Source organism: Coturnix japonica, chromosome 2 (assembly GCF_001577835.2).
Source record: "Coturnix japonica isolate 7356 chromosome 2, Coturnix japonica 2.1, whole genome shotgun sequence".
Lineage (NCBI taxonomy): Eukaryota > Metazoa > Chordata > Aves > Galliformes > Phasianidae > Coturnix > Coturnix japonica.
In genome coordinates, this window is record NC_029517.1 from 19,118,980 (window position 1) to 19,144,434 (window position 25,455).

At 39.2% G+C, this 25,455-nt stretch overlaps 1 protein-coding gene across 2 annotated transcripts; it reads right to left on the reverse strand.

Moving 5' to 3' along the window:
- Positions 1–3,672: 3,672 nt before the first annotated feature.
- STEAP4 (STEAP4 metalloreductase) lies at positions 3,673–22,784 on the reverse strand. 2 transcript variants are annotated; one of them, XM_015853522.2, is made up of 6 exons: positions 22,553–22,784; positions 20,973–21,053; positions 8,425–8,880; positions 6,646–7,173; positions 5,814–5,978; positions 3,673–4,896 (listed from the first exon to the last, which is right to left on the reverse strand). In XM_015853522.2, exons 3-6 carry the CDS (start codon positions 8,878–8,880, stop codon positions 4,627–4,629), a joined length of 1,419 nt encoding a protein of 472 aa, XP_015709008.1. In that variant the 5' UTR covers positions 20,973–21,053; positions 22,553–22,784; the 3' UTR covers positions 3,673–4,626. The 2 variants fall into 2 exon arrangements, with proteins under 2 accessions (XP_015709008.1, XP_015709007.1); XM_015853521.2 differs by lacking the exon at positions 20,973–21,053.
- Positions 22,785–25,455: the final 2,671 nt, after the last annotated feature.

Genomic DNA, 25,455 nt, shown 5'->3' on the forward strand with positions numbered 1-25,455 from the left:
CTGTGAACTTAAAGGATTTTTCCACATTCTTTCTTCCTTTTAGCTGTAAAAGAATCCGCTCCATAGTCTTCAGTGTTGTTTTCACAGTGTGAAACATTCCACAACACTGCAGACATTGAGTAACTACCCTTCTCCGTACCTCTTAAAACAACAAGATGATGTTAGATTGTACCCCTGTACTCTCATCCCTGGTTCCCTGTGAATTATTTGAACATGGTTCATCGCTGTTTTTACCACCCTCTCTGTGAACTGTTTTCATGCAGTGGATTCTTTGTGTTCAGGGTGATGGCACGCCATCGTTATTCCTATACAGTGGCCTTCTGCAGATCTGGATTCACTGGCACAATGGCTGGTATGCACAGTTCATCAAATTGCTTCTTTTCTCATTGCTTGTACTGATATCTGAGGTAATGTAACTTGCACTTCTCCTCAGCAGTGATTTGGTTTGATTTCTCTGGTTATAAATATAGAGCTGCAATTAATTCCTGAGAAACTAGAAACCAGCTTATCTGATATTAGCTCTCTACCTGAATTTACCAGCATTAGCTACAAGAAACATAGTCCTGCAAGTAATCTGCAACTGTTTTCATGAAGTTATTAACAATTTTTAATTGCCATTTGTTGGCTTTTGAAAAGTTATGTTCAAGCTTAGGTCATCCCTAGTGGCTGTTAATGCTTGTAAGTTTCTCATTTTTGGGGTATTATTATTTTATTTTTTTACAAATTGGAGTTTTGTAGTTGGGAATATGTTGGAACTTCATCCTCATGAAGACACTGAAGTATGTGGTTATACTTCCACACGTGCCATAGGATCAAATGTGATTTACATTTCTCCATATTTATACACATTTTTTCTTGCACCTGAATTTCTCTGTGGGGTAAAGCACGTTTTACATGTGTGCTATTCTGGACACTTTGGGGAAGTCATAAATCGTGATGCCTGAATACTACTACAAAGAAAAGTTCAGGCTCTGTATGTTTATGTATAATCAATGTTGAAGTGAGGGTAATCGGCTGTCAAAATGATCTGCCAAAAGTTTTGGTGAATTTTATAATGCTTAAATCGAGTTCAGTGGTTGTTTTAGAGATATCTTTAATTCAGGAGTTTTCAGCTGGTTTTAATGGATTACCTGCCAACAGTGACAAACGGTGACTGGGATAAAAATGTGTGTTGTCAGGAAGCTTAAACTTTGCAGGAATCTGCATTACTAATGGAAATTTTGCAGGGGTCTGTGAACTCAAAAATATGACAACTCCTGATAATCCAGAAAGGAATTAATTTAGACAGTGTCTATAGCCTGTGTTCTGCAGAAAGAGGGAATAGCTGATCACAAGGTTGCCTTCTGGCTCTCTATTATGTAAAGCTCCTTGTAATTAAAGAACTATCCCCAGCTTCAGGAAACCTTTGTCCAATTCCTTTCCTTGCTTCTGACTTCCCATGTGAATGTGTGTGTCTGTGACAGAGAATCATTAAAGAAACTTGTGATGCATCTGTGAAGACTGTTAAGTATGAATCTGAGGATCAGTTTCTCTGTTAAAGACAGGAAGTCTTGCCTTTGCCATAAGACATGAGTATCTGTGTTCAAAGCGGAGATCCTAGAGGGCATTCAGTGAGGCTTTCAGTGTTGCTTAGGTATTCAGTACTGTCCCCAGAGACAGTGAAGAGCTGCACAAGCACCTTGATCTTTCTCAGGATTTTGTAACCAAACAAGAAGTGTCTATCAGTCCTGGGTACAATTGAGATCACAACTACTTAGAGTATCCAACAACACCAAAGATTCTGTAGCGGGACTAAAGGTTTGACCTTTATTTAGGCTTATCCAAGTAAGCAAGTGGTTAGATCCCAGTGCTTCGATATCCAGCTATATCTGATACTAGCTACGTCCTTGTGGCTACTGCATATCTGACATCACATTGCTTCAGGCCTAAGTAAATCTGATAAATTAAAATACTTTCTTTTCAGTAATAAGTGCATTTGGGGGTTTGAAATGGATATTGAAATCCAAATTTAGCTATCAGGACCATATCAGTGTGACTACTTGCTTAAAAAGCTGCAGGTTGTATTTTCTTTGCTTTAGGTGTGGAGTTGAGAGACATTATTTTATTCTGACAGAAACTGTTGCAACTGTGTTATGTACGGACACACATAAAGGTTCTTCTTTGTGTCTGGAAACCATATAGAAAATATCCTTTCCAACGTGTATGTCATAACCCTTCTAATGTCCTTTCTAACCAGGCTTTGTCAGTACAGTAAAAATATATATATGAAGAGTTCAGCCTAGAAAAACATATACAGGATATATACACCTTTCATAACATTGGCTATTTTCAAAATGTTGCCACTGAATTATTTTTAAGTATCATGTAAAAAATGCTGAAGAACTGTTGTCCACAATGTTCAAGGAATAAATATATAAATTTCTGAAGCAAATACTTCCCAGCAGCCCAGGAGTAGCAGAACATGGAGTCCCTCACTTAGGCTGGAATAACAAGTGCTGCTGTGGATCTGACCTATTATTCTTTACTGAAATCAACAAAAAGCCTGCCGTGCCACTACCTTCAAATGAGAGAGCTCTGGATGAGCTCCTGAGAACTGTTTCATGCCCCTATGCAAACAAATAGCATTGTCTGCTTGGTCTGTACACAACAGGTATTGGCATTTGATTCTTGGAGTAAACAGCAAATTGCAAATTGTACCTCTCTGCTTGACATTTTCAGTAAACTTAGGTCTAAGTTTAACCCATGCAAAGCAACCTGCTGTCAGTCCTTGAAGAAGACTTTTTGTCTTTCTTGCATGAGCTGCAGCCCAGTGCCTGGGAGCTAGAATTTAGTAGTGAATGAGTGTACAGACTGTATTCAGTCAGGCCATGGTTACCTTGCACTGGTTTTCAGCGGTGGTAAAGCAGCCTCTTAACGCAGGGCACTCAGAAATATAAAGGATCATATTCTTTGATAGAGAAGGTGGCAGAGCATTGACAGCGTTTGTGTTTCATTAGGGTTGACTTTTAAATGTGTGTTACTTGCCATGGCTGTTGCAAATTAAACTCCAACCCACAGGCTCAGCTATGGGAGAGAGAAAAGGGTGGTGGTTTCTTTTTTTTTTTCTTTTTTTTTTCTTATTTTATTTTTTAGATCTCTATCTGTGTTGGCAGAAACCCAATGTCCTGTAACAGGTAATCGTAAAAGCAAACTGTATGCATCTTGGAACGGTTACTATTCTTAATCTGGAGTGTGTCACTGAAGGTAGAATATAGTCCCCATTGTCAGCTTTAGGTATTAATTCAGACTGCTACTGATTTGTCTTGCTTTCTGATCTACTTACACACAAACACTGACAATGTCTCCTTTTCTGTTTTTTTTTATTATTATTATTCTCTCTGCTTCTTCCTCTGTCTTCTCTTTCTGAGGGAGTTTAAGGTAGTGTTATAGGTATCCCTATCTTCAGGCCCTTAGAGTCCATGACTGTTTTGCACTCCTCTTCAGTAACTAAGCAAACATCTATGTACATAAGCATCCAGGGAGCAGAAAATGGAAGGAAGTTAAGCTCTGGCAGCTATCTGAAGACAGAATCCCATTTTATTTTTTCCCCAAGGCCTTCCAGTGCTAATGTGCAACTGAGCACACCAGCAGCTGCATCATAGCAAAAGAGGTTCCAGGAATTAGAACAGAATGTAGAACTTTAAAGAATTTTCTTTATTGAGATTAAAATATATGCATTTTCATAGGATATTTATAACATTGCATCCAAAGAATTTCAGAAAAATCAACAATCTATTCTTCATGATATGTAATTATGATATGCAATATAAACTCCTAATAAAACAGTATTTTCCATTAGCTCCTTTCCTTACAGCTCACCACTTACACAAAAAATCACCAACCACTGTGTGCATGTACTTGCAGAGAAGCTTAGGTTGGCGAGCACATCTCATCTCTTTCTGACACTTTGGTCTCTCATCTATCCCCTTGCTACCTGAGTTTCTGCAGTACAGCAAGGATTTAGCAATCCTCAGCAGATACACTTTTAATGTAGGAGTGCCTGTACACAAACCAAACAAATCTTATTCAACTATTTCTAAGGGATAGACCTCTTTGATCAGATGTTAATGGAGGACAAAGTAATGTGGGGAAGATCAGAGCTTGCCCACAACTAATGCCTGTCCTGTGCCTGCTCTACAGTCTGGTGGCTTCAGAGGTGGAAGCAGGGTGTTTATACATGCATGCACGAGTGTGCAAGAGCATGCAGGTCTGAGCCCTGGTGGGCAGAACACAGAAAAGGACCAGACGCCATCTAACATGAGAGATTTCTCTGATTCTGGCCAGCACTGGAGATTTCAAGTGACTGATGCATTGAGTGCCACTTCTCTCATACTCTTGTCAGGAATGGAGGGTGAATAGGGGGAGTACATTGAAAAAAGGAAAAAGCCTATACCTGCGTGAAAGCATGTCTGGGGTGCAGGATCTCAGGGGGCTTCTTTGATTTGAATTTTAAGCTTGTCACTGGGATTGCTTTTTTTAGTCAGAGCCTGCCCAAGCTTTTCACTTTTTCACTCTCCAAAGGAGGATAGGGACTTATTTTGCCTTCAAATTTTTTTTGTTTCTTTTTAACAATATGGGTTAGTCTAATTACACAGCAGACTTGTTGATAATGTAGTTTGACTGTTCTGAGTATTGGGGATTCCTCTCCCAGCCCTGTCGAATTCGTGTTAGCTGTTTGTCGAGACAAGGAAGTATAAGCACAAATTTGACAACCAATACAATGCATGGAATAATGAGAGAGAGCATATAGGCACTTGGAAGATACCATCTGTATGATGATGGACTTAGGAACCGCTTTCCACCATAAACCAGTGTATGCGCGGTGCATAAAATCAATGTCAGATATCCCAGTTTGGACTAGGGGAGAACAAAGAAGAGAAAGAAGTAGAGGTTAGAATACTAAACTGAACCAGAAAAGGGAATTAAAATGGTTTATATAAGATTTCTTATTGTTTTTTAGTAAAAACACAATCAATCTCCAGGACTTGATTTTTTTTCCCCATTGACAACCTCGATAACTTTTTCCACACATTGCCTAATGTTGCCATATTTGTAAAAATGTAGAGAAAAGGCTAGAATTCATTTAAGAGGTCCAGTCCTTTTATACGCTTTAGTGTTAACCCAGAACTATATTGTGAAAGCTTTTCACCTAAATAAAATATAAACTGATAGTAGTTTCCCCTGCCAGCCCTGTTCCTGCAGAGGCACTGCAGCACCAGATCTCTTCCTCATGTGGAGTCAAGATGATGGCGTTAACGGAGGTAGCTTTATTAAAGGCACAGGAAATTTTAGAGCCTACAAAACTGCAGGCTCTCTTTAGATGCTTGGTCTTGAAAGGACTGGAGTGATAAAGTCAGTTTTCAGAATCATGTTAACTGAATTATCTTGTGAATAAACAAAATTAGCCCAATAAATGGCTAAAATATTGTGTGACTGTGTAATTTGGCAGTCATTAGCTCCACAGTGCCAATTTTCCATTTGTCAGCTAGCAGTTTAGGTCTATCCAATTTTATGCTGTTGATGTAATAACACCTGTTGTTCCATAGGTAGCCATCAGGAAAGTTGTGTTTTTTACACGTGAGCTGTATAGCCATGTAGATACATAAATATATGTTAATCAAGTGATGGTGAATAATACAAATGTGGCATTTAGAGTTAACAATGGAGGAATGACCTAAGTCTCCAGTAAACCTTTTTGTGGCCATAGTTTATAAAAGTTTCCAACTGAGAAAAGTTTTGTTGTTGTTTTTTTTGAGAGAAAATCTTTTTCTTACCTGTACAAATCGGAACTCTCTCCAGTTGACATTGTTGCTGACGGAAGGCAAAGAAGTTATTCCAAGAAGAACAAATAAAAAGAATCCTAAAATCCCCAAAGCCAAATAAGAGTCACTAAGCCAGCCATTTGTGTTGTCAAATGGAGAAGTTTTATTGTTCAGTGCCTAAAGAAAAAAATACCAGATATATCTTAGTGTTAGCAGTTTTAGGATCAATATGAAGAAAAAGATATATCCTTTAAGGTAACTAGGAGATAAATATTACACGTTAACTATCTGAAAAGGATTGGATATTTACTTTGAATGGCTACTGAAAAAGCAAGAGTGGAATTATGTAGGTTCTGTGTACCTGTAATTGTGGTACTTATCTATTGCAGACCCACTGTGAGGACAGGTATGTAATTGTTTGTTGTTGAATAAGGTGAGGAACTCAAAATATGTGCTAATCCCTGCTCATTGCAGAGGGGTTGGATTATATGACCTGTAAAAATCCTTTCCAATTTTAAACTATTATTTGATTCTATGATTCATAAAGTTAAATGGAGAAACAGAGAAATATGTTTCTTTAAATTGTTCTTTATGTATTTCTTGTTTATTTCATTAATATGTAAACTACCTAGGAGGAGGATTGATACCAGAAATTCCCACAACTCAGCATAATATCAACCACCTTTGGATTTATCTATGGTTAATAGGAGCACAGAAACTAGGAAAATAACCTCATTAAAAAGAACATTAGACTGCCCGCGTGAACTTCTGAAGTTCAGCATCCCTGGTAATATTACTAACAGGGCTAGAGCAAGAGAAGACATAGAGCAAGGAAAAAAATTACCTGTGAGATGGTTCTGTCTTCAGTTCTCCATCTTACATAGTAGCGAATCGGCATAACTAGAGTATAAATAACGTGCAGAGAAGCAAATGCCAAGGCTACTAGTCCAAGTTGTTTCCGACACAGCATCCATTTGTCCAGCCAGTCTGGGAAACGACTGTATTTGGTGCCTCTGTATAACTGAATAATTGCAGCAAGCACACCAGGGAGATAAACCAAGGCAAGAAGGACAAGTGCCATTATAGGGCAGATCCGATTTGGAATGGAAATTGCAAGAAAAAATGAGTAATCCTTATTTTCATAAACACAAGGGTAAATTACATCACGAACCAAACAGTAAAAGAAAAAGAATGCAGTTAGGCCAAGGGACAAAAAGATGGGAAGCTTCCACATTGGGAAGAGCTGTAGAGGGTAATTTTCTATTTCCCGAGCAGCCAAGAGAGATCCTTGATCTAACGGTGTGAGACCCAGTGCACGAACAATATCCATTACCATTTGTTTAGCTTCTGTGTCGTCTCCACAGACAAACACCTGTCGCCAAAAACAAGCAGAGATTTTATTTTGACAGTCTTGTGACATTTTCAATATGATCCCAAGCTTCTTATTACCTTCCTTGTTAGCCTTAATTTATGTAGATAAAATTAAGTTATAGTTAATTTCTTGATCAACAGTCCCAAGAATTAAGAATATCAATCTTTTCTTTGGTGAAAGACATTGCTTCAGGTGGCAGAATTTAGTATATGATAAGAACAAGATATAAGAGTACAAATCTTTGCTTAGAGCACTTGAATTTCAGCATGCTCTTTTAAAGATGCTGCCCGCAGTTTGTAAGAACAAGGTTTTGTGACAGTCAGTAGGAACAATATTTTCTGTTGCTACTACAATGGTCTATAAGGGCTTCAGGGAACTGAATTCAAATATAATTTCTCTGTCATGAAAGTTTATATTATTCCTTCCCATATCTAGTGAAAGTGTGAAGAAACTCTTTTTTTCTATGAGTGTGAATAGTAATACTCCTTTTGGAATAGCCAGAAAGGGGGCAACTTCTGCTGTCATTTATCTAAGTATGATGAAGGTTTCAGATGCCCAGGCTTGTAAATCTTTGGTATTAGCTTGGGTAAAACCACTTCTATCAGCAGAAAGCAAAGTTAACAATACTTTGAATAGTTGCCTGGCACAGTGCCTTGTGCAAGGGCACAAGTAGCTGAAAGCAGAGCAGTAATAAATTCTTTCTCTTCTGCAAAGATGCTCTCTTGTTTCCTATGACCAGCTTGTCTGTGACTAAGGAGCTCGTTAACATGGTTTGTATGCGTTGGTCTTGTGCTAGACTTCCATGGTGATGGATTCTGATTTAGAAAACTATTAATTTCTTCACTGTCCAGCTAATTTATCCCATTGCTTATACTCATTCAGTTGCCCCATTGTATCCTTTACATCCCTTTTTTTGGACTCTTAGGTGGACAAGCAACACAACACTCATTTCCTCCTTGTTTACTGGCTCTGTCTTTGTAGCTGTGCTTTCTTTTTTTCCTTGCTTCTCTAATGTATCCTAACAGCTTCCTGCATTCTGTGGCAAGCTATCAATATTCCTTGTCATGTCATATACGAATCCCAAAGTAAATTTTAGCTCACATTTAATTTGAGATTTGCAATTACAGTGAAAATTCCATCTCAGCCTTGTCTGAGTCATATGTCCCAAGTGTGTGTTTTGTCTAACTGTTAAAAGCCCATATGATACTTCATAACCCTATGAAATAGCAAACTCCTGCAGTTCAGTCTTACCTGCCGGCTTGCATCCAGGGTGCCTGACTGCAGAGCCCAGGCAGACACGGTGTTAAAGGCTTTCACAACCCTTGCACTGGGCACCAGCTGAGCCAGGTACTTTGCATTGGATTCAGGATACTGGTTTATTTTTAAGTTGTTGCTTATGTCCACCAACACTTTTCCATGGAGTGTTTCCTCTAGTGATGCAAGGAAGTCATAATGTTGCCTCTGGATTGCTATAATAATGATGGCGGCTTTCTGTGCTGCCTCAGCATGGCTCAGCACCTCTGCATCCTTGGGAATGAGGCTGGATGGCCATGGGTTCCGGCTTCCAAACACAACAGGGTAGCCAGACTGAAGCAACTTATGGCCCAGAGCTCTTCCAAAATCTCCCGTTCCAAATATACACACAGTCTCTCTTTTGTTAGATGTTTTGGGAACCAAAGCCATGATGTTGGAAGAATTTTTACTCATCTATTAGAAGGAAGGAAAAAAAAAAAAAAAAAAAAAAGGAACAAACTAAGTAAAACATTGATCTCTTGAAAATAAAAGGTTAATTTTGGTTCTGGATGTACAGAATAAATATCTGAGAGTTTTCTTGATTCTTAATCTGTACAGTTTTTTTAAAAAAAATGAATTCTGGATATTCGGCTCTCCATCTCTGACAACCCTCCTTTCTCTTCATCTTCCAGATTTTAATATTCAGCTGAACTATTGCGATTTTCCTTTCTCTAAGGGAAAGCAGGAGGAAAAGGGTACAGGATCACCACAAGCAAGGGTTGCACGTGTTTCAGGATTGTTTCAGTTTCCTTATGCTATAGAAAAGCATTAAAGATGAGCGTGACTCTAGTCAGATTAGAACCTGGAAGTGTTAGTAAAACACTTGAAGAAGTGGTGTACAAGCTAGCTACAAACCTATGTTGTCTGCCCTACGTTAATATGCCCATTTAATGCCAGTATAGTTTATTATTATACAGTTTCCTGAAGAATGTCCTATGAAGTGTTTGGACAGTGGAATGGGCATATTTCATGTTGAACATATGTTTCTCATAATGAAATTCTCTTTGAGATTTCTATCTGTCCTCCTTTATCACAGTACCTGGAAGCTTCAAAGACTTTCATGTATTATCCATGCCATAGCAGTATGTATGCTCCATACTTACGGAGTGAGACCCATGACCCAAATGCAGAATCAAACAAGGCTGCTCCAAAGGTCTTCCATTAGATCCATATGCTGTTGCCCTCACTTTACAAAAGGTGACCTGAGGACAGAAAACCTGTGGCCTTAAGGAAGATCTCCTACAGGAAATCTTGTGAGACCCCTCTCTCCAAACAGCCACTAATTTAGTACTTGGAGCAGCCATGTTATTTTGTAGGAGCCCTAATTCAAGGCTTTCACAGCATCTCGGGTAAGTGGCTTAATTAAAGCTGTGGGAATAACTGATTTTCTAATTTGCAGGACAGAACTGCACAAAATAGTTAGCTACACCCAAAACAACTGCTCTGCTATGGCTGTTTATTAACACTTTGTGAAGTCCTGTTCAGAATAAAACTGCCACTTAAAATACAGAGATCATACTCTTCTCTTTTCTTTCTTTCCCAGTGTTCTTTACATATTTAAAACTCACTCTCTGAGGGCTCTGTTACTGTCCCATGAGAGTCCAATGGGAGGAAAGCTGTACTATCCTTTTTGTGGGTAGTCTGTTTTTCAAAACTGAATAGATGAGTTATGTATGTAATATTAATAAACGGTTCAACTCAGTACCTAATGGCACTCAACTTTCTCAAATTTTCCTTTTAGCAAAGTGGGCTCCTATCCAAAATGAAAAATAAAGCTTCTTTGTGGTACATGTTTGTCCAGCTGAAAACTTCTGTATTTGCCCCCAAGAAATCATTAAGTTATTGCTGAATTAATTATGCAAACCATTTTCTTCACCACAGTAAGACTGGACCAAAGAAACTCAACAAACCAACCATCTCAAATGGGTTTTATCAGGTTATATACTTGGTGTATTTACTGCCAAGAAACACTGGACATCGCATTTGCTAGTGAACACTGAACTTAAATTGCTGGGAAAGAGAAGAAGAAAAAAAGAGGGAGATGAATTTAAAACTAACGTAAAGAATATTTTTTTTTTCCTTTCGCTTTCTTTTTGTGTGTCTGCAGAGTTTCTTGGAGCCCTATCTAAGATATGAAGGGACTTGTACAAGGCAATGAATATTATTCTATAAAGAGCTGAAGAGAGTTAAAGATGCCTTTATTGCTAGTGGACTAATTTAATATAATACCACTTTTAACAGGAGAGACAGTTTGCTTCAATTGACTAAGCAGAGTTCACTTATTTTCTTAATAAGGATTACTTATTATAGGGATGCCCATTGCTGTTGTGATAATGCACATTATATATTAGAAACAAACTGGTCATAAACAATTTTCTTAACAAATAAGGTATATTGTAAAACAGATGTTAATTGAATTGTGCATCTGCTATATCAGAAAATGACGTGTAAGACAAAGGAATTTTGCTTTCGAATCCCAGGCTGTCTGGATTATGCTTCCTTCCAACAAATAACGATTTAAAGTCAATTTTCTCAACTGAATTGTTTTTTTCCATTCCTTCAAACATGTCTTTGTGCCAACTGGCTGTTGTTAAACTGAAAAGGTTGTGGGCACTGCAGTTGACTTCTGGAGATTAATTCAGCCGGTAGACTGCACAGATAAATTTGGGCTTTGCTGTGTGTATATGAACAAAATGAACAAAATGTACCTTTGCTCTGATGGCAACTCAGTGGGTGTAAAGTTGAAACAAGGAAAATGGCCTTATAGAGTCCTTACAGTGATAGCTGCAATGAGAGAAGACATTCATTTGCTGTAGAAAAAGGCTTTCTATTGTCCTACATCAGTGTGAAAGACATGATGAAGTACATCATAAAGGACATAGGGCCAGGCTGGTGTCAGAGCTCAGCCCGAAGGCTGACACTGGGTCTCGTTAAGCAGCTGATGGCAGCAGGATTTGCTTTATGCCCACATGCTGGGCATTCTAAAAGCACTGGAGGAAACAGAAACACCAGCAACGAAACAAATGACCATCCTTTGTTCTTTCACATATGTACTCAAATATTATCTGAGAAAAATCAGAGCTTTATGGAGCTCTGGATTCACATATAATATTTTTGCTTATGTCCATCCTCCTAACATTAGTAAGCTAGTGATGCTTTTTGTTATTTCAAAGATAATCCATGCAAGCTTCTTACTGATAACTGCGTCCTTTCTTTTCTACATTGTTGTATGTTTATACAGTGAATTCACCTTCTTTAGTGATAAGCTCTGATCTGATTGTCACTTGGTCGGAAATGACAGAAGGAGGCACTGGAAGAACAGAAGCAGCAAAACCATCATTAAATGCTGCATAAACACTGCATCAAGATACAGCTCTCTTCCAGCAATTATATTTAAGTACCTACGTAGGAATTTGAATGAATACAGGAATGTTGCTTTGTACATGGGAAAAAGGAGGGATTTCCTAGTAGAAAAGTGGAAAAGCAGAGGTGGGACTGAGTCAGGCAGGGATGGAGAATGGAAAGATCAGACAGGTGTAACGTGAAATGGCAGGCAGGTGATCAATGGAATGATTCATAAAGGTTGAATGACAATGTATTGCCTCCACCATTGTACACACAGGTGTCAGTTTGTTCCCCTTCTCTTTTCAGAAGCCTTTGCTGGACATAAAAGCTGTTACCATTTCACCCTTCTCTAGATGAAACACCACCAGATCCTTCACAGTACCTCATGCTTCTGAGAGTGGGGATCTTCCTAGTCTAAACTCTTCCAACTGTTAATTAAAAGTATGGTGCTAAAGCTGAATGCTGCACTCTGAGATCTCACCAGCTGGAAAGGATTACTTCACTTGCCTTGTAGACAACACATTGTCCTGCTGACACATCTGTCTTATTCACAGTACAGCTGATTCACAGTCAGCTTGGGATGGCTATATGTACTCGAGCAAGCAGTGTGTGGCAACAGGAAGGAAGATGAAGAGTGAAACAGCTGGTTCTGAGCACATGGTCATAATGTCTGTGCACAAGATTTCCACCTTGGAGCAGCATTGGGTCTAGCATTGCAGCCTGAATGCCCAATAGCAGCTGCAGTGTGCTGGGGTGCACCCTAAGCATATCGTCTGGCTCAGTCTTTGTGGGAAGGAATCATCTTGTTCCATATGCTCAAAGAAAACAAAGCTTGATAATTAGTGATTTGCTTCAACAGTGCACTTCTGATCAGAACTGAAATAATAGTGTTCTGCATCCTGCAACATCCCATTTTTCAATGCAAAACTGCTCCAAAGCCAATAGCTCCATCTTCAACGTGTACAGTTCTTTTCTGACTCTGTGCTGTATTGTGCTCTAGTCCCTGTTAAGTAGCACCATATTTTTTTAGTCTGTAACTTCGATTTGTCAAGATCATTTTGATTTCTAAGGCTGTCCTCTAACATGCTCGCAGGCTTTTTCAACTTTGTCAGATTGTCAGCTTTAATAAGCATACTGTCTATTCCAGCTTCCATGCCATTTAATAAAGTTCCAGAATAGGACTTTAGCCAGGAGAGACCCCCAGTATATCTGTGGTAAATGTAGCCTTCCATTTTGACAGTGATTAACAGAGAAACTGAAAATGCCTCTTTCACTCATTCTATGGAACCATACCTTGTATTACTTCATTCAAGCTGTATTTCCCTCATATGCTTATGAAAATGTTCTCTAACATACCTTACTAAAACCTTCACTCATCTCAAGCTGCATAGCCTTTGTGATTCACCAGACCTGGTATGATCTTATAAAAGGAGATTAACTGGGCTTGGAATGCTTTCCTCTTCATTAATACATGAGTCTACAATCCATTTTTAATTTTATTTTATCTTCTATTTGATTTTTCTACTTAAGAATTGTACTTAAATGGATTTGCCAGGATTCTGCACCTTCTCTTTCTACTTACTTTTCAGGATAGCTGTTACTCCTGTGTTCCCAGCCTTTGAAAACTTCACCTCTTCCATGCAGTTCTTAACGGTAACTATTGATGGCTATGGAGATGATTCGGTTATTCCCTGAACAATTTAAGGCAAATTCCTTCAGCCTCCAATCATTCAACTCACCTAAGCATGATCTAATCTGTTACTTCTGTCACCCTGCCTGAATTCTCATTTCTTTATTACTGGCATAGAGTGAAAGAGGCATTGCAGAGTTGGCTTTCCTGGAGTCATTAGTCAATAGCTTTCTCTCAGTAGAATACTGGATAAATCCTTTTCTTGATTTTCCTTTGACAGTTTGTGCTTTTACAATACTCTAGATGTATTATTTAAGTACTTTTTTTTTTGTACAGTGGCTTTTCAAATTTTAGCAACATATCTGCATTGTTCTATGTTTTTCATAGCTTTTGATTTCTGTATGTTTTTTTGTTTGAAGCTTCTGAAGAATTTGCAGCTTCATGGCTGTCTTCCTGCAATCCTTCCTCTGTCTTGCAAACATTTTCTGTCTCTCTGCTTTTAATCCCATTTCTATAAGCAGGTGTCAAATCCTCAGATCTCATTTTTCCTCTCAGAATCTACTTCTCATGGAACATCACCTGCCTACCTTCTAAATTTAGTATTGTCTGCTTATTATTCTGCTAGGTGAACAAATCTGTTTTTGAACTTATCTTGTCTAGTGGCCCATAGTATCTCTCAGTTGTAACTGAACATCTTCATTTTCTCCTCTATAATGTTCCCAAATCTTCTTGTAGAACTATGTCCTTTTACATTTTGATTTGTGGAAAAAGTTTAGATAATCAAATGGAACATAAGGACTTTGAGAAGATAAGTGGCCCTAAGCACTGTAAGGAGTTTGATCCATAGCTGTATAAAAGGAAGGTTAGTAAGTAAGAAGAAAGTTAATGGCCAGCACAGCTGTGACTGAGGTAGATTACGGTGTAGCCCACCAGAGGATCTAGTCTCTGAGGATTTGTCTCTTTCTGTTTTCTCCAAATCTCATTAGAGCAAGGAGTTGCTGAACTTTCTTACACAGTATCACAGAATCATAGAACGGCCGGTTTGAAAGGGACCACAGTGATCATCTAATTTCAACCCCCTACTACGTGCAGGGTCACCAACCACTAGACCAAGCTGCCCAGAGCCACATCCAAGCTCTCAAGTCTCTCCAAAAGGTCTTTTCAGCCGAATCTTTGTATCTCTCTGATATGAAATAACTGGGAAACACTAAGTTCACTACATGGATTCAAGAATTAGCTTACATATCTTGCATCACACAGACGACATTGAACTCATTTCACCAATTCAGAGATTGTCTCAAGCAGACTCTCAGCAGCAGTATTGAGAGAAAGCCCAGCACACCGCCAGACGTGATGGGATTACACTTCATCATCTTATTGTTCAACTATGAACTTACCTTGAGCTGGCAAATTACACTTATGGCAGAGGCAGTGAAAATAAACCCTTTGTCAGTGCCCTTTGCACTGCAGACCTGCCCCAAAGACCTCTTTGAGAAGACAAAACAGGAGCAATGATGTTTACCTCTGTGATGCCTCTGTGTACACCTGATCCTTCCCTACTACTGCTAAATACACATTCTCCTTAAACAAGGGCAGACTGCACTATGGCTTACCACAATGCTTTCACACTGTGCTAATGGCACGTATTCATGCTGGTGGCAATGAAGAATAGTGCCTACAACCAAGAGCAGAAAGATAGTGAATTGGCCATTTTTTACATTTAGTCTTTTTCTAATTCAAATCCTTGTATACATATAGACAGGCATGGTGAACTTCAAACAAATGTATCCATTAGTATATATTTCTATTTGGAATGGTTGGCTCTTTCAGGTTTTTTCATTCCCATGCTGTCAAGTTCTGTAAAGTTAAACAATTTCTGTTTGAAATTGAGTTAGTTAATTTTCATTATTGTCTTAGCTGTTTACTGCATGTACTGACAAGCAGAAATAATTCCCTTTTGATTTTTTTTGGGGGGGGGGAGTTTTGTCTCAGAAAGTCTGAGACGTGAGTCATTATGATCAAAAGTGCCCTAATATGTTAAAATTAAATAGAGTGGCCTATTAAATACAGCAGAAAATGAGAATGGTTAATACTTCATTTCTTGAATATTCAGTATTGCAGCTTTGAATGTATCTTTCTCAAATGTTTTGCACATGCATAATATTCAGTAATCCTGGAGTAACTTGGAAAACAAGTGAAATGTGATTTAAAAACTCTCATTGGAAAGACATGTATGCTATTCTGAGGCAATCTCATTTTCTTAAAATTTCATGTTACTATCTCCACAGAGAGAGACTGCACTCACTAAAATATAGCACTTCTTATAGGCTGACAGTTGTAGAACCAAATCTGCCCTAAATTACAAACTATTTTCTGTTGTTTGCTGCACCAGAAACTGAAAGGCATGTGGCTAAACTACTCTCCCTTGATTAATCTAGTACTTATACACATAAAGAAAATAGCAGAGTGGCTCCTAAAAAACATATCACAGCAAATTATTCATGAATTTTCTTTCAAGCAAATGAATATATTCAGTTCTGCTCAGCAGAAAGTCCTGAGCTCCAAGTTTTGACAAAGCTTATAAAGAATAATTGTTTGAGACAGTAAATCCTCCTACAGAGGACACTGCACTTCCCACATCTTTGCTTTTTATCAGGAGAACACTAAAGCTGCCTGGAAGCTCTTCAAACAGATGAAGTATAGGCCTAAACAGATGTGTTTAATGTTGTCTAAATCATAGCAAAGTACTGAGAGAGCTGGAAATCTCACCACCTCCAACTTTCCCATAAACACGTAAGACTCAGATATAACTGGTGTAATTTCCTTGGCCTTTTTAGGGTTGTTGTGCTTTTTGGAGGGGTACAGGTATCAAGATTTAGGCCAACTGCAAGAGAGTGAGAAGATTTCAGAAAACACCCAAAGCTGAGTGATGGTGAGAGGAGGCAGACCTGTCTGCAGTGCAGAGTGGAGGCACTGGATTTATCCCCACTGTTATACTCAGGAGGTATCCTGAGACCTTGACAAGTATGTTTTGAGACCCACACATGATGTGCATGGTAAGCGCTTTTTGTATTCCTGCTGTGTCCTCCAAGGGTGTCTTCTCTCTCAGTGAAGCTATGTGCATCTTTGGTCTGCTGTTTAGAGACATTAACAAATAGCTGTGTCTCACGGAGGAGTAACACTAGAAATAATGAAGCCTGGCTTCCTAGGGATTTGTGTTTCTTGGCTGATTACAAGCGCTGATTGAAACTGTTTCCAATCACAGGAGATCACTCCTTCAAGATTTCTGTTCATGTGGATTTTCAGATCTTTAAATGTGTATAGTCACAGTACAGCCTTTCATTTTCTAGGACTCTAATGTGGAGTCTTCAACTGCCTATTTTAATAGACTGAAGAAAAACAAAACCCACGTTTCTCCTGGTATATTTGTTTGAAAGCATCACTATAAGCAGTGGTTTGCGGCTCACATCCCTCAACATGAGGATCACATCAATGCATACGCACACATCCCTCAACATGATCAGAGAAACCTCACTTCCTACAGAAATCAAGGTAAAATAGCATTAAAAGAGGAATCAGCTGGCACTGCACCAGCAACTGACCAAAATCATGCCTTTGGCCAACTAACAATGTAAGAGTTCAAACCCTTTATTTATTTTGAGCTCTAGCAATATGTGATAAGCTCAGTTGTCTTCCCATTTACACTAATGGAATTGTTGATTTTCAATTAACTTGCTTTTGGATTGGATTGGCATAAGCAGGAAGATAACAGAGCCCAATTGCTCCGTGACACCTGTGATAGAACAAGAAGTGAGGTGGCTGCTGCAGCGTAGAAGCCTCTGTGGTGATGGACCTGGATGCCTTCTGCTCTTAGCAATCTGAGGAGTGGGTGGGAGCGTATGAAAGATTTAAGCAAAAGTGGCATGAATGTGAAGCTTTCTTGCCAAAACAAATACATGTGGATTTGCAGCATGTCTGGAATGGGGCCAAGCAGATTTTCTTAGAGAAAGTTCATTAATCTGCATTCTTGCTTACATAAGCCCATACACTAAAATGCTGTTATAAAAAAGTGTTTAAAGGCACTCCATTTAACAGTGGAGAGCTTCATCAGCACTCTTACTCAATGCAAAGTAATTAAATGTATTATTTGATTCTTTTGTTTTCCTTCCTTTCTTTTACATGGAATTGAAATTTTTTGTGTCCTACTTGACTGTAGTCAAGTGGCATCTGCAGACCCATGCCTGCATTTAGGAAGAATGAACACTGATATTTCCAGAAATAAAGGAACGGTGTTCCTCACACACACAAAAAGCGACAGTTTTAAATAGTGTTGCATTTTGCAGCAAGGAAAAATTATCAGGCTTTTATTTTTAAAAACTATCTCTTTCTCGATATAGAAATTCCTCTTCTTAATGAGGCAGTAATTTTAGGAGTGTTCAAACAACAGCCCTAAGCTACAGGCTTTGAAAATTAGCGTGAATTTAAAAACATGCTTTGAAAATACTGACAAAAAATCACAAGTGGAGGCGATATTTGTCAGAAATGTGCAGAGCTGTTGAGAGCAGCCTCCTCTACTGAGAAATTTAGAGAGCTAATTTGTTGTAGAGTTCTTCTGTCTGAAATTCCCTTTGAGTTCAGCACAGGTTTTGTACACAGCTGAGCTGCTAACTCCCTCTCCTGGGATGTGGGAAGGGGTTTGAAGATGTGGGTCATTGCCTCAGCTCCTCACCTTGGCACTGGCAGGAATGTCTCTGCCAGAGTACTGCACATCGGCTGCTGATCTGGCAGCACAGCATTGTCACCTAATTGCTCACAGTGCTGCACAGGGCAGCCCATGCTGTCCCATGCCATGGTCTGCTGCACAGGGGCACAGCAGACCTCACACGGGATCTCTGACATATCTCTGCAGCTATCCTCACAGAGAAGGCACCTCAGTTTCTGGTGATCTTCAGTCTCAATCACATTTCCTAGGCATCTCATACCCATCCCTGTGAAACATGTAGGTTCAAGGCAGAAGTTACGCTTTTGGTTCTGCACCCCAAGACCATTCAGTGTACAGTGAAGTAGCACCAGGCCATATTGCAGTGAAGGCAAAGGTGGATAGGACATGGAGCAGAGGCCAATGAAAGTTTTAAGTATTATTATTAAACTTAAGAAGAGGTAATAAAGAAGGCACTCATGGATACCAAAATTCCTTCATTTTGCAAACAAATACTGAAAAAAAAGCAAAGGCCAGGCTAGAGAAAGCACCTTCGTTTTTTGTTGATAGGGAATTTTGCCTCAAAGCCTTTAATCTTAATTATACAATGACTTATTTAAACAAATAATTCCTTATGTAAACACTTTTCTCACTGCTTATCATCCATCAAAATAGCAACTGCTAGAGTTGATTTCTCATAAAAAGCCTCAAATACAGCTTTTGGTGGTGCTGCAGGTTGGTCATCCAGAGGTTTGGATTCAGTTTCCAATGTAGTTATCAAAGAAAAAAAAAAACTTAGATCTGCACAGGGAGCACGTTGACCTCCTGTTCTGCTTGTATAAATCTTCCACAAATTTTACAAGCAAAAGAATTTAGATCCACTGGATGCCTTTTATGTGGCTTTTTTTCCCCCTGAATATCTATGCAGTCAGTTTTGAGATCAACAAATGCACCCTGACCCTAAAACACTGCCAGTTCTGCTTAGTTCTGAAAGTCATTGAGATCTACTCAGTGTAATTTGGGGTAAAATTGAGCTGAACGTCTGTGCCATGAGGTACAAAAGAAAGTGTCATGCTGATTTTGTAATTGCCTAATTGGGCTAAATAATTTCCTCCTGCAGGGTGACCCTCTCTTGCAGCTCCACCAAGGAGCAGCAATACAAAATGAGGAGCTGAGTTTTCTGAATAAACCCACTGTCTTTATTGTATTAACATTCTATGCTATTACAGTTATTGCATAATTACCCACTTGTGGTGAGTACACATTTCCTGCTCTCACTCTCCTTGTAGCATGGGACCACCCCAGAGACATCCTCTGTCAAACACTCCTGGTGCTCTAATGATGCCAGAGTGTTTTTTGCTCTTTGGCAATCAACCTCTCCACTAAATTTCCTAACACTTCAGGCTTGTTTACCTGGAGGCCTACAGAAGCTTGCTCACATAGTTGGTATTGCTAATGGATTGGTGACAGGCAGCAGTGAAACTCTTTGATCCCCATCCTCAGGTGCTGTAAGTTGTCTGGAGTGGACGGCTGAGCTGCTTTCACCATTGATCAAGCAGTTTGTAGCAGATTATTATAATTAAGCACCTTTGAAGTGCCAATTTTTATGAAGCTCTGGCATGGTTCAGGTTGTAGAATTCAAATGTGATTTATTAGTATGAGATTTATTAATATTCTCTCTCTTTTTTTTTTAAATATAATATTGTGCAGCTTATGGAAATGGCTTCTCCACACATTCAGATTTGTCTTGGTGAGGCTGCTCCACCTGGGGAAGGCACATGACCCAGAGCTGAGAACAGCCCTTGCTCCTTATTTCATCTCAACGTCACACATACCAAAGCAAGTTGTAGGATCTGCATCTCCCAGTGGAGTTCTGTACCTCACTGAACCACGGGATCCCTGCCAGCATAGCAGCTGTCTGGAGCTGTCTCCACCACAGCTATGGCATTCCTCACATCCCAGAGAGGATCACATCAACATTTCAACCAAGTAAAAAGACAGTTTGAATCCACCTTAGCGATTCTGCCTCCAGGTCTATGCTCAGCAGTCATTGTGAGTTCAGGAAGCAGCTTTGTCAGACCCTTAATTAGCACTTTTGTAGGCAGCTGTTCCTGCTCCTCCTCTGTTTCCCAGCAGCACTGCCACAACCAGAGCTCACCCCGCTGCCACCCACGGCTTCTTAGCCCAGCTCAGCACTGTGCCCAGGCTGCCACCACAGCTGTCTGCCCAGAAAAGGCTCCACAGGAAAAAGAGCCGAGGACATAAAACAAAAAAGAAGAAAACTGGAGACCTGGATGGCATTACACGAACCAGTCTGCCAAGCATGCTTCTGGTCAGGCCAAGTAACCAGGCTGCATGCTGACGGACTTTGATAGGAGGGGTCCTTTAAGAAAGGAAGAGAAAAAGTGCTGGAAATCTGAACTTAGCCACTTCTAATCTGAAGCATGACTTCAGTTAAGTGAATTTACTGTTTTATTTTCTCTGCTCTCTCATGAGAGAAATACGTGTTGAAGAAATTTTGATGAAGAAGAGACTAGATGGGTCTAAACAACAAGGTCAAACAAGGAAAACCACCTCTTTTCTATTTCTGAGTGTGCATAAAGGCATTAAGGCGAACAGTTGATCTGCAATATGCACATGTACAGGTGATGTTCAAATATCTCTCCCCACCTTTTCCTTCCTCTAAAAGCAGATTTTAGAAACCAGAATTAATATACATAAAAGCCTAAGTAGAAAAAAGAAAACAAAGAAAACAAGCAAACACCAAGAAGCCAGTATCTATAAAATATAGCATGGAGCATAACAAATACAAGACGTTGCAGTCGCACTCACCTTGTCACTGAGAACAGAATGGGAGAATGTTTGGCTCTAAATCTTCAAGTTACCGCATAAACAGATTTTAATAGAAATAGGCTGGAAAACAGTGAGAGAGACCTTAAAATGTGCAGATGTGAAGTACTCTTCCTGAAGACTTAGTTGCTGTCTTTGCGTTCTTGAGGCACAACAGGAATGGATTTGTAGGGAGGAAAAGTTCCATTTCTCAGTGCCTCATACCCATGCCAAGCACATGCTGGGTGCTGTTCTTGAAGTAGCCCTTGTCTGGCCCTGCGAGCTGTACTGCTGTGAGTGGTGGGATTGCTGTTCTAACCCAAGAGGAGCTGAGAACATCCTCAGGCTGCGCTGTGATCTGGAACGAGGAAGTGAGCTCTTGCTCTGAAATAAAACGCTAATGTAGGTAATGTGCTTTGTTAACAACTTTGCAACACAAAGTAAACTGCTTATCTGGTTTTCTCCTTTTAACTAAGAGAAATAATTTTAAAATTCCATCTGCCTAGAAGTGTATAAATATGAAAAGTGCTTGATAGATTTGAATAAGCAAATTAGTGTATGGATGAAGAAAGTACAGGGATGCTTGATTTTTCAATGACTATTGTAATATTTTGGTATGTAGTCATGGTGCCACCTCAGTTATTATAACTGCCTGCTTGTCAAAATCATTGCTATTAACTAAACTAGGAGCTTTGGAAAGTCACGTCTGAAAACGAATTTACATCTTACACTAATTGAATCCTTTCAGAATGTCTCAACAATCTGAAAAAACTGCCCTGTACTGTGAATGACAGTTTATAATTGTACATTTAGGGGGGACATGAAATCTTCCTGTATCAACGCTGACTAACAGCTCTGGCAGCTGCAAATGTTCTCTGAATTAATAACATGGCGCTGGCATAAGACAACGCTCAAGAAAAATCCATTTCCTTCTGCAGCACTGAAACCTTGCTTCTAAAATACTAAACAGTTTTAAAGTTGGTATGCAACTTGAAAAGGAAGACACAACATCCACAAGTGAGTCCAGAAGTGAAAAGAATCCTTAGCTCCAACTATTACTGCAAGTAGTTTACAATTAGTGATAAATCAAATGTCTTTGGGTTACCTCCACTTATTACTGGAATTCAAATCATAACTTTAGTTCTCTCTTAGGAAGGAATCTCCTCTTTCCAGATTCATTATTTAAAACCCACTGACCAACACTTATTTGCAGAAGATTCCTCCACTTTCTTAACTCTAGCAAACACCTATGACAGATTAAATAAACTTGTTGGCAGTTATGTAAGCTCTCTGAATACCACTGAAATGATTCAAAGTTTGGTTGCCATAACCTTACGGATAAAACCTCCTTACATCACGTCTCAGTGACTAAAATATTATGTAATGTCAATACGAAGCCCTGTCTTTGTATTTTATGTATAACAGGGAGAAAAACTAGGGTCAAATTTTGTCAGTACAGTGATGGTTGAGTTCAAACCCACCTACACCTCCGGGAACATCAGCCTTTCCATTCTAGGCTTTTCCTAATCCCACCTGCAGAAGTGAGAGAAACCTGTGAATCGGATCACCTCTGTAAAACTCACCTGTGCACTCAACCTCCTGCTCTCCCCTTGGGCAAACCAGAGCCTTCCAGCCGGTGAGCTGCTGTAAGCACTAGGGCAAGATCTGTTCTTAAATGCTGTAGAGAGGTCTTATTGCCTGGAGAAGAATGCAGGAACCTGACAGCCTCGCTGGCATTTATCTAGTAGAAGCCAGGGTGCATGTGGGAGGGAGAGATGAAGGGATGTTGCAAGCCCTGTCTGTCTGTGCTGGGTGAACGAGCTTCCCGTCAAAGTTGATGGGGAAATTCCCAGCCCATGTATTTACAGCTGAGGTGAAGCTGTGGTTGCATTTTTTTAAGCAGGCACTGGCTTGCCCCTTGGCCATCGGCCAGCAAGAAAGTTTGGCTGTGTTTCCTGCTCTTGGAGGACTAATTTGAGAACTGCAGAAATCAAGAATGTTTAAGAAGCAAAACAGGAACTATTTGCCTGGAAGGAGAGCTCTCTGTGTGTCGTAGCGCTCCTGGGTCGTTCCAGATGTGGGTAGGGACAGTAAGAATGTCACCTTGGGATGAAAGGAATTTGACGTGAGGATGGCTGAAAGTATCAGATCTCTGAGATTTTCTATGTATTCCTGGCAGTGATCCCGTGGAGTCAAAGACAGTCATGCATTTGTACTGAAAAATACATCTTTAAGGAAGAAGTCTGTGAGTATGCAAAATTCTGGATGTTACACATATGTTTGGAATGTGGTATAATTCATAACAGATGCCTTAAGCATCAAGAGATCACAGGACTGGATCATCATCCAAATAGGAGAAAGGGGCTCAGAGTGTCCCAATAACACTGAGTTTTCATAAGAAGTTTGGGAAATAAACTGAAGGGAATTTAAGTAATATTGCACTCAAGATCTGAAATAAATGTTTGCCAGTAAAGAGAAAGAAATTATAAATGATTTTTTTATATCATCTTGATTTTGAAAGACGTGCAGGAAACTGACTAGAAAACCATAGGAAGAACACAGGACGTAAAACATAAAAGTAATCCTGAAGAAGAAAAAAGAAAGGGCAAGAAATTGAAGTCAGAAGGATCTATGAACTAAGGACGAAGATACTACATATGTGAGAGTTTGAGTTTAAAAGACACCAAATTATGTTTGAGATCTAGGACAGGATCAGCCCATGTCAGTTGCACACTGACAGAAAGCACAAGCTAATGTGATGCCTGCACCACAGGAAAAGATCCAGGAAATCAAAAACGATGATATTGCTTTGGAAGAACTTGCAAGTCAGCAAGGTGTGCAAGGCACAGACAGAGGGAATGAGCTGGCTGTGATTTTCTTCTAGGAACAAAGGGCACCCAGAAAGTGAAAATGTTGGGTTAATCAGAATAGTATTAATTTTCAGTGCAGCCATCAACTAACATGCTGCCAAAAACAGTGTTATTACACCTAAAAGAGAATCTTAAGGAAATACAAAGGGTGAAAGATAATTCACTAAGCTTAAAATCACAAGGTTAACTCCACAGGGAATATAAAAGAAATAAATGAATATGTAATAGATGGAAAAAGAGGGAAAAAATGCTATGGCTTTGAGACCATCAAAGCAATCTAAGCATTTAAATCCCACATGATAATATGAATATAAAAAGCTGAGAAAGAATTTGAAGCCATTTCTCAGTAGACTAAGATCTCAAGAATATTAAATAGTGTAGGAAAAGGTTGAATTGTCCAACAGTTTTCTCTACTATGCAAGCCCTTGACATTTTAAGGCAATACTTAAAGGAGCTGGATCCACTCACTGGGATGGGTAGTGGAACTAAAGAAAGTAGTTCTTGTAGTTACAGAGAAATCAGATGAAACCTCTTGTTTGTCCATAGTTGTACTCAAAGGAACAAAACAGGTTTGATATGCTGCCAAGAGGTGATATGGTAAGTGACAAATAACTTTCTGTCCTTGGTACTTCACTGGGCTGCTGGCATGTGCTCATATTAGGAAAAAGAAAAGAGCAGGTGTTTTTGAACTTTCATAAAACCTTTGTGAGTTGCACTGTTTTCTCAGATGTCTATTTAAGCTGCATATGGCACCTGAGGAAAAAAAGGTGATAAATTTTTCATGCCATTCAGGTTAGTGAGATTTATACAGATGACATTTAGATTTGATGAAAAACGCCAGCTCAGAGCAGCCATGGAAAGAAACTGTGCTGCTGGGCTGAAGCTGGACTAACACCACTGTAAATGCCATGTAACACAAATAATAATATACATGAAGAAAAATTAGAACAAAAAAGCAAGTCAATCATCAGAAAATATTCAGCTTGTCTATTCCAGCAATATTTAGGTGCTGAAACCTATAGAGAATATGTACTAATATTAATATGTACTAAACTAATGCAGTTTCTTCAGAGTGCCATCAGTGATCTAGGATATATTTTCAGAAATAGAAGTAGTCACTTAGACATTTCAGACCATGGAGGATATCATCCTTGATGGCTTTGGGCATGTGTTGGTATAGTCCTCTAAAACACTGTGGTTTAAAATAATCACAGAAGTTTATGGGTTAACGAAACATAGGCATGAATATATTCAGAGGAAAAAAATATATATGTAATCTTAGATATGGAAATAAACAAAACCATACATTTTTATTTACTGAAGGCCAGTGATATTTGATACAGATTATAAATCAGAAGAAATTACCAAGTAGAGCTTGGCCAGTGGTTATTTTTCATTATTTTTTCAGTTATGAAATGTGACTCACAACTTCGATATAACCTTGAAATTGAAGGCAGGATTTGCAGAGCATTTGACAATGGAGACAAATCCAGGGAGAAACTTGTTCATGTCACTCTTATTGTAACAATAGTTACCGGGGAGAAGATGCTTCAGAAAATAAACTTGTGTCATTAATGAAAGATTAAATTTAACCTGAAAGCATGAGAGTGGTGAAC

Bases quoted from the DNA above. Each gene is read 5' to 3' on its own strand.
- STEAP4 (XM_015853521.2), bottom strand. From the start codon at position 8,880: ATGAGTAAAAATTCTTCCAACATCATGGCTTTGGTTCCCAAAACATCT. The intron at 7,174-8,424 runs GTAAGACTGAAC...TTTTGGCGACAG, and splicing joins CCCTGGATGCAAGCCGGCAG to GTGTTTGTCTGTGGAGACGA. The intron at 5,979-6,645 runs GTAATTTTTTTC...TTTTTTCTTTAG, and splicing joins AAGACAGAACCATCTCACAG to GCACTGAACAATAAAACTTC.